The sequence below is a fragment of the Emys orbicularis genome, chromosome 12 (genome assembly GCF_028017835.1).
Source record: "Emys orbicularis isolate rEmyOrb1 chromosome 12, rEmyOrb1.hap1, whole genome shotgun sequence".
NCBI lineage: Eukaryota > Metazoa > Chordata > Testudines > Emydidae > Emys > Emys orbicularis.
The window spans coordinates 2,229,639-2,245,784 of record NC_088694.1 but is presented as its reverse complement, the minus strand read 5'-3'; the positions used below and the strand labels follow the sequence as shown (position 1 = coordinate 2,245,784).

Here is a 16,146-nt window from a genome sequence, read left to right as displayed (position 1 = left end):
GGGACATGTCTACTACAAAGTGCATGGAGGCCATCTGGAAGTGGCCAGGGGGAGATGAAGTGAGTGGTTCCTGAGGATTTCCTCCCACTTCTATTTCTTAAAGGAGAGGTATGCGTCCCACCTACTCTGTCTCTTGGCTGGTCCCGCTCTCAATTCCTGTCTCCTGTTCTCAGACACTTTGCCTCCAGGGAGCAGGGACGATTCACACCTCAGTAACCTGTATTCCGCTCTTCGCTGCCAAATGTGATGAGCCCTCAGGAATAGCCCAGGAGTGCTATTCTATAGGGGGTTCCTCCTTTCCCGTAGTTGGATGCCTTCCTCTGGCCACGGGAGGCACTTTTAAAAATACATTTGAATTTTTATTTGACTCATTTAAAACAAAACTACGGCTGCTGGCAAATCTAGTCCCAAATTGCAGTGAAGTCTCCCTCCATCCCCAGATCTATGGGGTGGCTTTAGTCAGAGCTATAAGAATTCTTTTTATTTCTTCACCAGGACAGGGGGGGGAAATCTCCAACTATTCTGCTCTGTCACAGGTGACAGTGATACGATTCAAAGACAGAATAGACGCGACTCCAAACAAAACCTCTCTCTGTTGCTAACAGTGAGTCACACATATTTGAGGCTTTCTATACCCTGGGTATCACCTTAACAGTCCATACTGTGTAAATGGTTCTGACTTTTAATGGTGACCTTTCACTTCCCAAGCAGGAAGAATGGAAAACTAGAATCCCAAACCATTCAACTTCTCCTGTGCATTGCTTCTCACCTAATAATCTTCAGTTACCCAGCCCAGAATCAAGGATGGAAAGGGGGGGCCCGGGATACACTAGTTAACTGTGGTGTGGGATCCTTAGTAATCTCTAATTTGAAATATGTTTCTCTCTGAGATTCTGGTTGATTTCCTAGTGGAGAATTTAAGCCAGCATTAATTTCTCTCCCTCCATACTGTTTTCTCTGTATTCTACTTTGTATTTTTAATTAATGTATGTATTCTGTGTCCTATTGTAAATAAATATGCCATTGTCCTGTTATCCTAGTGTCCTGTGTGAGCAGCCTTTCATGGTCTTCTCTCCCATAACACCTGTTTTGACCCAATCTTTTGTTCTTAAAATACGATAAAGCTTGATGTATAATTGCAATAGGAAGTACAATGTGGATCTACTTAGGGAGAAAACCTAACTTTATTACCGCAGCAAACTTCACTGTAACGTTTAGGCTCTTCCCAGTGCAGCATATTCTTCATACTGAGGGGAACTGAGGCACAATCATGTGGCTAAAACATGAGTTGGGGTTCTGTTCTTGGCTATGATTCTAACTTCCTGTGTGATGTTAGACAAATCGCTTAACCTCTCTCTGCCAGTTTTGTCACCTGTAAAATAGAGAGGATACTCCTCTGCCTCCTATGGTTGGGGTTAAGGAATTAGGCATCACATTTATAAAGTGATTAGAGATGTGATGGAAGAGCGGTTTGAGTTCAGAAATATTGTTGCAGCATAGTGCAGGCATGTGAAGTTATTAAAGCAGCAATTTCACCCTAAATCTCAGTGACTGGCTAGGCAGGGGCTCTCTTTTCACTCTTTGGCTAAGTCTCCCAACAGTATCCTTCCCAAAAACAGGAGAGCTGGATCTCCATCTTTAGCTCTGATTACTATGGTGGTGATGTCCAGGCCCCTCAGGGCTCACCACAGACTGACTTGTGGTTAGGAAGTGACAATTTGCTGTTGTCTATACGATGAACCTGGGCTGGGCTGAGCTGTACAACGTAATACCTGTTCCTTTCTGCCTGCAAAGTTCTGTCAAGCTAAGAAATTAGATCTGCACCTGCCTTTCTGTATGGATCAATGAATGGTTTGCTTGGATGGTAGATGGCCACTTACTGCCACTCTCTTTTGTTGGGGTTTCTGCAACATTGTTTAGCCTGGAAAACAGCAATTTGAAGTCTAGGAAGTGACTAACCGAGGTTTTAGGGTCATGAAGAGAATGTCTGAGAGGATGCATGGTTCCTCCCACGTTCCCAGTTATTTTGTCTGGATCTGGCCACAGTTGTTGGGCTAGTGAAGCTTTTAAGAAATGCAGACCGCGTTAAAAGTCTCTGGAGAGGAAAGGTGCTAAATTCTTCACTTACATGGAAATACAGGTTCATTTGTAGGGCTCTTAGCTGCTTCTGAGGGAAAACTGTAGAGGTTAAAGCAGAACTAGTTCCAGGCTTGTAGGTTGTAACATTCCTGGCTCTACCAATGAGTTGCTGTGTGTGGTTGTGCGAGTTACTTAGCTTCCCTGGGTCACTGGTCCCACCTATGTAAAATGGAGATGATACCCATGTAATGGGTACTGTGAAACTTTAGTGTTTGAAGTGCTCTTAATAGTGCCTTACATGTAAAGTATTATTTATGATACAATAGCTGTTTAACTTCCATCCCTTGGTGCTTAAGGGATTGCCTCTGGTAACTTCTGATTCCTGATTTAAAAGCTTCAGCAGAACCTGTCAAGGACTTGTCGCCATATCAGTTTATCACATTATCAACAAACTGTCAAAACAAGGTTGTCGCTAGGGATTTTTAATAGGGATTTTTTTGAGAAGCATTACAGGTTCTGTCTACACTACAAATTCAAGCAGGCTATGGATAGTAATGTGAAAAGTTCCTGCAGTGGTTTAGTGTTGCGGTGTGGATGTATGACTTTTAAGCTCATTCAATACTTGAGTACAATTCCAGCCTACACTACAAGTTGATACTGCATTGATAACTGTGTTATAAACAGATTCCCGCTATGACTGATTTTGTATAGTATAGATGGGGGAATTAGATAGCATGCTTCCTTGAAAGTAAACAAGAGTTTTGTTCACTCTGGTCAGGAAAATGGTGCTAGAACCTTAGTAGCAGGAACAGTCATGTTTCAACACTGCTGGTAGCTTTAATCAAGTGGCCAGGGTGTTTAAACGTAAGCCTTCAAAATACTGTATTCTTGTCCCTTCATTGGTCCAAGATAAACAGAACCAGCCCCATAAAGACACACACAAGAGAACTGCCTTTTTATCCATTTGCTCAGATATACTCCATATATGTGAAGGCAGAAATTAGAAGTACATCCAGATCCATGTTGAGAATTGGAGCTTTGTGATCTACCCTGGACTTCAACCTCTGAGAAAAAGTGCAAGTTCAAGGCAGACAGTTCAAACGTTTTTAATAAACAACTTCATTATAAAAAACCCTTTCATTTTGGACTTAATTCTGTAAGACAATGGAAAAGCTACTTTAACAGAGATGAGCTGTACATTTCCTAATGGCACTTGATATTTTACAATTCAAAACCTTGTTTTATATAAAGCCCAAAAATACTCCAATAAAGAGGTTATTCACTGTGTGTATAAAAGTGCTAGAAAGTTTCTTTTAAAAAAATAATCCAGCTTTAAGGAGGGGAAGCTGCTGGCCTTGACAGCTGTGGCTGTAGGAATGGAAGTTGGGAACTGGTGCTCTGAAAGTGCAGCATGGAAAAGGTTGAGTTGCATCCCTGGTAAAAGAAAAAAGATGCTGACTCCCTTCCACCCCAGCTACAGTAGCAGAGAAATTCCAAGTTGCTGCTTTTGGAAAGGGGTGCTCCCAGCCTTTGGAGCAAATACTGCCCTCGGAGGTCCCACTCCTGTGTACTGGAACCTGAAGGCAGAATTTGTTCCACTGGTGACAAAGTTCACCCTGACTTGAAGAGGATCCTCAGCCTGACTTTGCCATAGCTGTGAAGGCCACTGTAGCTTTTCCTCCAGCAGCAGGTTCAGAGCTTGACTACTTTGAGGGGTGAATCTGGGTGGTTTCCAGAAGTTCCCTGCACTGTCCCTTTTGTCACCACCCAGTTTTTGAACCTACACTAAGGCAATTCTTTCTCTTTTAGTTAAATATCCTTGTTAAAAGTAAAATATTGATACAAATGTTACAAAACTTTCTAAAACAGCTCCTAGTTATTAGGGAAAACTACAAAAAAAATCAAGAACTTAATGAGGCACTAAAAAGGGGGTGGGGAGAACTCATAAGCTCAAGACATGAGGCTTCCAGCACAAGCAATTAAATCTGCTATGCAGACTTCAGCGTTCAGAAAGAACCTGAATTTCAGCTCTTTCTCCAAACTTGCCAAAGGCTACATCTCTGAGCAGGATGTGCTGGTGAATTCCACAAGTGGAAACCTTAATGGTACATTACCTTGAAAAGGAACAACAACATGCAGAAAGAAATTGGGTTTGCTGGTGCAGATGCCAAATGTGAACTGGTCTTTTCAGCTGGATATCTAATTTAACTAGGACCCATTCTCTGAGTGACACATGTGGTGGTATTCCTGTACTGCAGGAATTGTTTCACACAGAGCTTTCCCTTTATCATCTCAGCATATCCTATGCAATAGACCTGTTGTTCTGATTTTATAGCATTTTCAGGGTAAGATGCAGTGCCTGTGCTATTCACTAAGAATACAGCAATGGAGTGGAAGAATTGTTAAAATATTCTTGTGTCTTAAAAAATAAGGAAGTTCAGATGCTTTCACTTTGAGGGTTGTGCAACTGCCCTGTTTAATAAATGAAAATAAAATCCCAAATTCTCTGTTTTCTTCTGTCAGGCTTTAAGTTTCCTGGTCACTTCCACTGGTTTCTCTTGCTACATGTTGCGAGAACATAATTTGAAATGATTTCCGTGTTTTCCAAGTTTTGTGTTCACTTTGTGAATGAGGCTGGTGGGAAGCAAGATTGCATGAATGAGGGGAGGGACATGTACAGCATACAAAAGAACTGAGCACCTGGTTTCATGTATGAGGAGATACTGCTCAGATTTTTTTTTTCTTATAAGACTGTACTATAGTTTCCAGGACCCTATTAGTAACACAGGAAGCAAAATGTGGATTTTTTTTTAGTTTTCCAATTGAAAATAAAGTGGTAAGTTCTTGTGTGTTCTCCCTTTTGAAGGTCTAATATTCTTGGTGATCAACTCAAAGGGTTTTGCTGAACCTGCTTTTATAGAGACGAGAGGAAGTGTCTAATAAGAAGCAGTCTATGAAACTGTGGGGAAGAGATGGCTCTGGGTATTTAGATCGGATGGTTGTACATTAACAAACTGCCTTGGTAGGTAAGAGCTCTCGCCTTTGCTGAGGCCGATGGAATGAGACTCATGCTAACACAGTGCGACACAGAGTACAGTTGGATTGTAAACAAAGGTTCTGGTTTGTAATCTGCTGGCATCCTCAAAGAATAAAGGAAGCCCAGAAGAAGATGAGGAAATGGAAGTCAATCCCTATAGATTTAAGGTACACAAACAAATTCATTATTGGGCAGTATAGTAAGAACATGGGACAGATCTATTAACATTGGAAAAACAGGTCCAGGACTGGAAACAAGGGTGTCCTGTGAAAGGAAAGAACTCTTAGGCATTATTACTGACATATCTCTGAACTAGTGCTTTTTCATCTATTGATTTCAAAGCACTTTACAAAGGAGGGAAGTATCTTTATACCCATTTTACAGATAAGGGAACTGAGAAAAAGAGAGAAGTGATTTGCATGTGGTCACCCAGCAGGCCAGTGGCAGATCTGCAAACAATTCAGGTCTCCAGCGTCCTGATCCAGTGCTCTATCCACTAGGCAACACCGCCTCTCAGCACAGTATAAAAATCAAATGAGCCATATTCACAATCCCAGGTATCAGCCTTCTCATTGCGAAGATTAAAATATACATCAGAGGGTATTAAAATGATACAAGTGGCTGTAGGAGCAGAGAGGAAGAAATATTGACCAGCTAGGATAGAAAGACCTTTTTAATGATACAGTTCTGTGCAAACCATTTCACTATAAGCAGGTTCCACTCTGTTTTTGTGGGAGAAGTGCATTTATAGTGTTTTAAGGAGATTAATCAATTTGTACAGTGATCTGTTCCTAGCATAGAACATTCTGGATACTAGGTGTCTGTTTGGTGTGGGATTTGTGTATGCAAGCCCAATAAGTCTAATAACTGTTGTAATTTAAAGAGACTTTGGCTGTTGCTGTCTGTGGTGACAATTGTGGACTATGGGCATAATTACGGAGATCATTACGGAGAAGAAAACCACCTACACTCTGGATCAACTGAAAATTATCATCAAAATGTGGCTAAGGGGGAACCTGAAGAGCAATTAACTACAAAGAGGCAGCCCATGAAAGAATCAGTGGGTCTGGGAGAGAGTAAAAGGGATGACCAGAGTGTAGGAAGACTGGGAAAGCATCTTAAATGATTTTTTTCCACCAGTCTTCATCACTGAAAACAATGGGAAATGCCCTTTGCAGGATTTTTTTTTTCCAGGCAGTGAAGGTGAAGCAGCAATGGGGAAACTCCAGCATGAATTACAATAAGTCACCTAGAGAGCTGCTGTTCACCTGTCAGTGCTGAAGGAATTAAAAGAACAAAAAGCCAAGCTTCCAAACAAAAGTAATCAAATCTATCATCCACTTAACTTGGAAAAGAGGATGAACAGTGAGGCGATTTTCCAACATTATTCAGGTTAAAGAGCAGGCCCTATTATGAGGCACTCAAGAAGGACCTAGCAAAACCAGGTAAGTGGCTAACATGGTGGCAGATGAAATTCAGCATAGACAAATGCAAAGTAATGGACATTGTTTCTTCCTATTTACGCTACCTGCACACAGAAGGGTTCTTGAACCAGCTGTAACCCCTCAGGAAAAAGATCTAAGTGAGTGAGAATTCTCCCAGTTCTAGAAATCTGAGCCTGGGAAGGACCAGGAAGCCCACCTCCTTGGCAGTGCAGAGTTATTCCTTACTGTGTTTACTAAAATTGAGCCAGTCTAGTCTGAAACATCTTAACTTCCACTGGGAGACTGACATCCTTCTTGCTAGTCAACCTAAACTTTCCCTTTTATTTATTTAACCTTATTATCCCCCTTGTACTACCCTCAGTAATTCCCCTCTCTCTCCTGGGTCTTTAAATTTGAGGGTCATTACATGGTGTCTATTTCTATTAATTTCTTTTTAAAGTGAGCCCCTCCAGCCACTTAACCATTTTAATTGCTTTCCTCTGAAATTCAATTTGTCTATGCCCTTCTGGTACAGTGGTGCCTATAAACATACAATATTCTAGGATCCGGCATGGTGCAGGGCTGGAGTCAAGAAGTTAATTCATGGGTTCTACCACTGAGCAAGCCAAATATAGATTCTTAAAAGGCACTTCTGAACTTTTGATGTTGACTTTAACCTCTGTCTCATTATCCCTATTTTATATATGGAGCAAATGATATTCAGTTGTAAGTGGTAGGAGACATAGGGATGTAAACCACTACCTACATGCCAATATAATTATTACAGATGAGGTCTTACCAGTTATAGAAATTGATTCCTCTTATGAATTGCTTTGCTTTATCCAGTCTAAAATCCCACAGGGCTTTTTTGTTGTCACATTTCATTGTAAACATACATCTAACTTGCTGTCCTCTATCACCCCTTTAGTCTTTTTCACAATATTGCTTTCCAAATATCTCCTCTCCAATTCTTTATTTCCCCCAAGATGTTTTAACTTGCATTTGTCCTGCATGAATCTCATTTAGTTATTTCCCATCTCTCTAGATCTCTTTTGCATTATTTCTGTGTCCACAATGGTATTTACAACACTTAACATTTTAATCTTATCTGCATACTTAGTGTCTGATCCTATATCCATTGAACTCAACAGGACCTGTTATGGGTCAGGATGAATCTTTGCATCAAGTTCCCAATGTAAACAGTTGGTTTGAGTTCTAGACTTGCTTTCCATTAATATATTCCCTAATGTTGGTTAATCATTTTATATATGAACATCCTTTTAAACGTGCTTGCTGGAATAGCCATGGAAAGCAAACCAAGTGGTGCAAAACCTAGTGAAGTGAATTCCATTGATTCTTTGAGAGAGAGTATTTGTAGAAAATGGAGGCATTTGCCTGGCTGTAGACTTGGCTACCACTGAAGATATTTCAGTGAAAATCTCTTCTCAAAGCACAATGAAGGCAAAAAAAAAACCCAAAAGAGAATCAGATGTTACAAATATAGAGATGAGGAAAAATTATGATGGCACTGCATAAATCCAAATAACGCTTTGTTCTGATCACGTCTCTGAAGTTTTTTTCCATTTTTGCTTTTGTTTAAAAAATATATATATAAAGACAGGAATCAGACTTAAGAAGGTGAAATTGTTAAACTAATTTGGAAAGAGAAAAATAGGAGACATGACTGAGGTATTTAAAAATAATGAATGGTTAAGAGAAGACCAGCTGAGATCCCCCTATTTACCTTTTCAAATTAAAAGAAGGCACTTGCTGAAATTTGAAAGGCAACATTTGAAAATGGATAAAAGGAAGTACTACTTTTAATCCGGGGAACTCATTTTCACAGGATATTGCTGAGGTAAAAACGTACACTGATATGAACGAAAGTAGTATTTGCAGTTTCACTGGCTAAACTTAAATGACAAGGTCTAGCTGGTTCACCAGTTGGGGTTAGGAAGACATTACTAAAAAATTATAGGAAATCCTTGAGTAAAGTGGAGGAAGAGCCAGGTATATGAGCAAATGAAACAGAACTAATTGCATGCTGTGGGTTTGAGACAAATGGCGGAAGATAGAAGCAAAAAAATGTCAGCTGAAGTGAAGAGGGAGGCGGACATTTTCTTGGGGAAAGAAGAGAATGCGGGGGACAGTAACTGACTTCATTTACGGAGTTAAGATAACAGGACAGAGGTAGATCTCTGTTTTTGGGGCTTGTAAAGAGATGTTGATAAACTCCCTGGGTTATCTTAGCCTGTTATGCTCCTACATGCTGAGGTATGAAAAGCTGCATGTCTGTGTTCGTAGATGTGCATTAAAACATAGCTGGATTTAACATACCCAAGATTATGGGCTACCGAGCACGATGTGAACAGGAGACTATGCGGAGCTGACCCTTAAAAGTTTAAGCTTTTTGCTATCAGTAGGTGGAGATTCCACAAAGGAGAACTCAAGGGCTGCAGATGAGGGGGAGCAAGGGAAGTGGAACCCAAGGTTCAGGGGGTATGGCAGGAGAAAGGAGGAATAAAAAAGGCCCACAACTCCAGGCTAGAGGAGAGGAAGAGGGACTATAATCCCAGAGACCTCAGCTATTGTTAGGACAATTAGTGTTGGGGAAACAGTTCAAATACAGTGACTAAGTGTAAACAAAACTAGGGCCAGTTTTGTTTTCTCCTGACTCCTGCATGCTATCACTCCACTGTGGAGGTCAAAATATGTCTCTTGACACTGCATTGTGGATCAGCCAGGAGGTCACTGACCCTGGCAAACTGGTGGCAGAAAAGATGTCAGCTCATACCCTGTCCTTCATATCCATGTCTAACCTATGGAGCAGAAGCCCAGAGATCACTCCCAAACCTGGGTCTCCTGTACGATAGCACTTGATGCTGCCAACTACTAGCTCTAAACTTTGCTTTTTCACATGCTTTGGTTTCCAATATAGAGGCAGGATCTGTGTGGTTGTGGTGTTTTTGAAAGGGCGCACTTCATACACCACAAAAGTGAGCCAGATGTCCAAGTTGCTCCATCCCCCTCTGACGCATATGGGAAGTCAAAGGGAATGTGCAAAGAACTACCATTTAAAATGGCAGAGGCTGAAGTAGTCCAAGTCAGTTTATTTTCCCCATGGGGGAAAAATGTGACAAGTGAAGAGGAGAAATCAGTGCAACCTGACTTCATTGTGTAAACAGTATTCTAGCTACACCAGATACAAAACCAATGTACACTGGTGCCTCCTATTTTTGTAATGATAGAAAGAGACTCCTGTTGTGGTTTAAAAAAAAAAAAAAAAAAATTCACTGGAATGAGCCTAATCTGATGGCTCTGCAAAAAGAAATGAGGTGGTCTGCATCCATCGTCTTGATGCTATCATTATTGCTTAACACTGATGCAAAATGGCATAAGCTGTATAGGTGATGGGATGGGGTAATGGGGAAGGACAGCTCTTCCCCTGTCTGCTCCATATGGGATAGGTCTCTAGACTTCCCCCTCCTCCTGATTCACCTGCAAGTACTGGTTGTAATGCCAGGATTGCAATGTGGTAACATAAAAATGGAAGTTGGACTCTTCAAAAGGTTAGTCCAAGTCTGCCCAAGCTGAAACAGCCCCAGCTCCTCAGATTCAATCCCTTCCCAAAGAGGAACAAGGCTCCAAAACCTCAGTGCTAAGTGTGGCTCCCGATTCACAGATTTAAAAAATAGAAAAAAAAAAAATACAGCTGAAACCTTTTCACTATCGAGGACTGGGACATGCACAGGGATATCTGCTGTTCCAGTCTACAAGTGCTCCCTCCAGACACCAGAATCGTCCTGTCTGAAACAGCTTTCAAAAGCTTTCACATCCCAGCAGAGAAGTACAAGAGTTGTGCATTTTTAAGGCTCTCCGAGCAAGTATTAGCGGAAGATCCGCTCACCAGTGCCACAGTCATCTTATTGGAATGCCTGGTGGAAACGTGGCAGGGTGGTTGTGCTCAAGCTGGAGGTGAAGACAGGGGGTAATGAATGAAGGGGACCAAAGTTCAGGGAGCCTCCAGCTCCGGGAGATTCTTGAGGTTGAGGTTGCAAAGTGGTAAGCAATGGCTGGGTTTCCCCCTGTGAGTAGCCCATGACCAGCCCCCCTGTTGACACAGGTGGGTTACATGGAGGAAGATTCAGGGGGAGGAAGCCCAGAAGATGAGAAAAGTCCATGTTAGCAGCACAGAGAGCCTCTGAAAGGTTAGCAGGGCTCTTGGAAAGCAGAGTCTCGTCCAGAGTTACTGGCTGAGGTGAGGAGGACTGAGGCTCACCAGATGAGAGAGACAGACTGCCAGGAAGCTCTGACAGAAAGCTCTCCACCTCTGCTTTGGGTAGTTTCTCAGGTAAATATGAGGTAGATCCGAGCTGGTACTTCGGAGGAGCTTGTGGTGGGGAGGAGATAGGAGAAGAAGATTCCAGAGGATAACTCATTCCCATTGGAAGAGAGTTGGAAACCAAAGAATGGGGCATCCCTGAGCTTGGCATCGCTTGGAGGTGTGTACTGTACATGCCCATAGGCAGCATGCCAGGAAAGCTCTTACCACTCATCATGTCTCTGGATGCCATACATAAAACTGGACTCAACTCTTCTTTCACTGCTACAGTTGAGCTGCAGCTTAGGAGACCCAACATATCAACTGGCTCTGTCTTGATCTTCAGCAATTCTTGGGAGTGGCTCTTCTTCATGTGCCTAGTCAGGTGGTCCTTCCGCCCAAACCTCTGAGCACAATACTGGCACAGGAAGTCCTTCCGCCCTGTGTGCACCACGAGGTGTCTCCGCACATCTTTACGTGTGTAGAAGCGTCTGTCACAGTGATCACACGGGTGCTTCTTTTCCTTTGTTCCACCAGATGCCCTCCTGGAATGAGCCTTGAGGTGTTCCAGGAGGACCTGAGTGCTCTCAAAGGTCTGCAGGCACACTTTGCAGCTCAGATCACCACTGGCAGCTGCATGCATAGCCAGGTGTCGCCTGAAGCCTAGTTTGGTGTTGTAGTTCTTGCCACATTCAGGGCAGTGGAGGGCTTCCTTGTTGGGGTCATGAGTCTGCAGGTGATTGCGGAGATGATCCTTCCGGTGGAACATTTTCTCACAGTACATACACTGGTGAGGCTTCTGGGCAGAGTGTGTGGCCATGTGCCTTGTGTGAGGAAAATGGAGAAGGAAAGTTAGGGTAGTGTTCAACCCACAGCACAGTAAGTGCTGCTTTTACAAGCTCTCCCCCTACTCCCTCAGAACTTTTTTGTTGTTTAAAATCTTGTGTGAAATTTTAGTGCTTTTTAAAGTGGTTGTATTGACAGCCCTACAAGCACAAGTCCTCCATCCCCAAAACCAGTAAAGGATCATGGTCAGTAGCATTTCAAACTTCTCTCACAATGCCCTTTCTAAGTTGTTTCAGTCCTGACCGAAGGCATCACATCTACACAAGTATACTTTGGTCTTCCATTCAGTTCTTGCCTTCTCTACTGAGCCTGCCAACCAGGGTAACTAGCTTGTGCCAACTTTGGTAGTTTTTGTGTTGGACACTTGCCTACTGGGGACTGGAGTGAGACCAGCAGTGCATTTCAGCAGCAGCCATCAGAGGGTGGTAACCTTTTGTCACTACCAATTTGGGCTGAATTCTTACTTGAAACTTACAGATGGAATTTTCTTTACCCTCTCAAAAACCTTGATCCATCCAGCCTATCTTCATAGTGAACTTATTTAGCAAATTTAATGATCCCATCCCATTCTTCAGCACCAAAGTCTGGCTCTTCAAGGCTGGCTACTAAGTGTGACAGAAATGGTCTCTGTGATTAAAGCATAGGACAAGGATTCTTGGCCTTCTACCATTTGCTTTGTAAGATTAACTTGTGTGCCTCAATATCTTCATCAATAAAACAGAAAATACTTATCCTGGGCCTTACATTTTAAAGTAATGTGAGGTCTTCAGATGGAAGGGGCAAAAGAAATTCGGTAACACCTGGAACTTAACTACTTGCAAAGTAACAAGGATTTTCCCTCCTCCACCCTGCCACTAGATATAACAAAACCCCAGTGTAGTGGGATTCTCCCGTCCTATGAAGGGAGAGAACTGTTAATTAGAGGCACTCAGCATAGTCACCTACCTATAGAGCTTGTACTTGGATGCAAAGGCCTTTCCACAGTGCAGCTGAGGGCAGTTGTAAGGTCTCTGTTCCGTATGAGCGAATGTGTGAGTTCTCAGCTTGTCCACATTGGTAAAGGAGGTCCCAGAAATTTCACATTGGCACTTGCCTTGACTTTCGGCCTCTCGACCCCTTTGCCTGGGGACTAATTTCCAGCCTGTCTCCTCCTCCTCCTGCTTTGCATCTTGAATCCAGGTAGGAACACTGGTAAAAAATGCCGTCATGGCAGGCCTAGTAGAACAGGGCCATGTTAAGCAGAACTCAGACCTGTGGGCGACTTGCTGTTACGCTGTCCAGGTAGAGCTGGAACCTTTGCAATGATATGACTTTAACAGCAAGAAATCTTCATCTGAAACAACAGAACAGGTGGGGTAAGGGTACTGCATCGTTCTAGCTGTTCACCCGAACGGGTACAAATATACCTTAGTAACAGCCTGTATGAAGCCACTGATTATGCTGGCCCACTGACATAAGAATTTCTCCCGTTTCCCTGGATTACATTTTGTTCTAAATAAACACAATACAACATGGCCTGGTACAAGTGATTGGTTTGAGAATGCTTCCACTCGGGTAAAATCTGGATGTGAGATTAACCCTGCTACCCAATCATCCATGCCGTGAGGAGAAATGTTCCTAACAGGCTGGAGCATTCTTAGCACAGAGGGCTGCCAAGGAAAGAGAGAAAGTTCTTCTCCAGTCTCAGGTCATCTTCTCACCAGTCCTCTTCCTTCCTTAATCTCAGGGGGGTCCTAAAGGCACTTGTACTAATTTTTTATGAATAAAATGAGGTGAGGGTTAGAACTTTCCCACACAATAACCATTATCAGGGATGGTCTAGACAGTATTTGGTCCTGCCATGCGGGCAGGGGATTGGACTCGATGACCTCTCAAGGTCCCTTCCAGTCCTAGAATCTATGAATTATCTGATCACATAACTTAAACTACTGTATTAAAAGTCATTGCTGCCTGATGTATTCATTTCCTCTGAACATATTGGCTGGTCATGCCTCTACTCCTGTAAGCTTGTCACCTTTTTCTCATCTGCTTCTTAAAGATAACATCCGCTCCTCATCCTAGTCCCTTTCTTCATCTATTTCACTCTTTTGATTTGCTCTTACGCTTTGCTGGGCTTCCCTTCTTGCATCTGTCACAGAAATTCCACAAGTCTCAATTATTTTATTTTGGTATTCTACAGCTGCCTAGAGTTGGGTGAGCTGACAGAAGTAGCTCCTGTGGAGCAAATATGAGTTCCTCTAAATGGGTCAATAAGACAAGCACATATGACCCTCTGAGGGAGGCTAATGGAGGCTGCCTCTGTTTCAGAGTTTGACTAGTCTTAGAATTTTCTTTCCACCATACATGGACTTGTTCCTGGCTATCTGGATCAACAAGCCTGCTGTAATGACAGACAGCTCCCTTTTTACTGTCTGACCTGATTTAATACATCATCATGGGCAATTAAAGCATCAGCTTTTCAGCAAAACTACACATTTGGTAGTATCCTTATGGATTTTCTGTTTCCTTTTGGAGGGTTTCTGCTAGTAGATTAAAACTCATATTGATTTCTCACTACAGCTCTAGTAAGAGGCTCCTGAGATTTGACTCCAATCTGTCCCCTGTTTACCCTTCACACTGTTTCCTGTACATCTCCACAACCTCACGTGGCAGGAAAGGGTTAACTTGAATGACTGTTTTTACCAAAGTCACAGTGGAGTATATCCTCCTCCTTTAAATTTAGCAGCATGAGAAACTCTTCTTAAAATAGCATCAAACTCTCCAACCCCTTCTCAATGATTGCATATGAAGGAAGAACTTTGTACCCACACATCAACAGCCGTGCCAGATGTGGGCCAGATCTGCAGCCAGGAAGGGAAAGAACCAATCCTTCTGTTAAGACAGAGCCCCAATGAAGATTATAAATAGATGAGAAGAACTGGCCCTGGATACAGGATGAAACCATGACACTACAAATGGTTCCTTCAGACAGAATGGAAAATAGTGGGGATGGGAGGACTCCAGGAGAATTAGTATCTATAAGCATGATGTTTTGAAGTCATACTAAGAAAGAGAATTTGTTTTTATATAGCTTGAAAACTTTACCAGACACCTATTAGAGGATAAAAAAGAAGCTAAGGTACCCCAGCTCTAAAATCCAGTAGCAATGTGCTGGTCCCCTCTCCTCTTTCCCCAGCGTGTTCAGGAATCCCAAATTTCATGTCAGCTACTGGTTGGCAGGTGTCCCATTATTTTATCCTCGTGAAGATACTTACACACTATAATTGTCATTTTCAACCTTCTTTTTGACAAGCTAAACAGACTGAGCTCTTTAAATCCCTCACAAAAGCATTTTCTCCAGCTCTTGAATAATTTTTGTGCTCTTTTCTGCATCCTCTCTAATTCAACATCCTTTTTAAAATGTGCACACCGGAATTGTCTGCAGGGTTCTAGTATCTGTCTCACTAATGCTGTATACAGAGGTAGAATAGCCTCTCCTTACTCCTATTCATTATACCTTGTTTATACATCAAAGGAATGCATTAGCCCTTTTTGCCACAGTATCACAGCAGGGCTTATGTTGTTTGCTTGTCCACTATCATCCCCCAATCCTTTTCAGTCACTGCTTTCCAGGACACAGTTCCCCTCCCCCACCTTTCTGCAGGTATGACCTGCATTCCTTGTTCCTAAATGTATACTTTACGCTGGCTGTATTAAAAAAACATAGTTTATTGAAATGGGGCCAGTTTACCAACCAATCCAGATTGCATTGTGTGACAGTCCCATCTTCCTCCTGATTTACCACTCCACCAATTTTTGTGTCATTAGAAAATTTTATCAGCAGTAATTTAGTAGTCACTTCCACATCATAGATGAAAATGTTGAATAGCATTGGACCTAGTACCGATCACTACAGAACCCCATTAAAAACACCTCTAGTTGATGATAATTCCTCATTGACAAATACCATGAATCTGTCCGTTCTTAATCCATTTAACATGTGTTTTACTGATCTTGTATAGTGCTTTTTTTTAAATCGAAATGTCATGCAGTAATAAGTCAAATGCCTTACAAAACTCTGCATATATTACATCTTTATTAATAAATATTACCTCACTCACCTTGCCTACCTAGTTACCTTTATCAACCAAACTCCCTCCTCCCAAAGAATGTAATCAAATTTGACAAGACCAGTGCCCCATAAAACCATGTTGAATGTTGACTGGCATTTAATTATATTCCTATTCTTTATCAGTTACATCGCCTACCCCATGTTAGTGTCCCGGACTGATGTCAGGCTAACCAGCCTATAAATCATCATTTGCTCCTTTTGGGAATCGCGGGCACAACGTTTGGGAGACAATCACCATAGTCGCCAGAGCAGAACTGAGAGGGGGGGGGGGGCAGAACCTGATTCCGTGGTTTGAGCTCGTACAAGCAGCCCCAGGAGCGAGCTGGAA

General features: G+C 42.3%; 1 protein-coding gene across 1 annotated transcript; it reads right to left on the bottom strand.

Annotated features, from left to right (window-relative positions):
• Positions 1-10,463: 10,463 nt before the first annotated feature.
• On the bottom strand, positions 10,464-12,915 carry PLAGL2 (PLAG1 like zinc finger 2). Its single transcript, XM_065414935.1, has 2 exons — positions 12,653-12,915; positions 10,464-11,685 (listed from the first exon to the last, which is right to left on the bottom strand). Exons 1-2 carry the CDS (start codon positions 12,913-12,915, stop codon positions 10,464-10,466), a joined length of 1,485 nt encoding a protein of 494 aa, XP_065271007.1.
• Between the last annotated feature and the right edge of the window lie 3,231 nt (positions 12,916-16,146).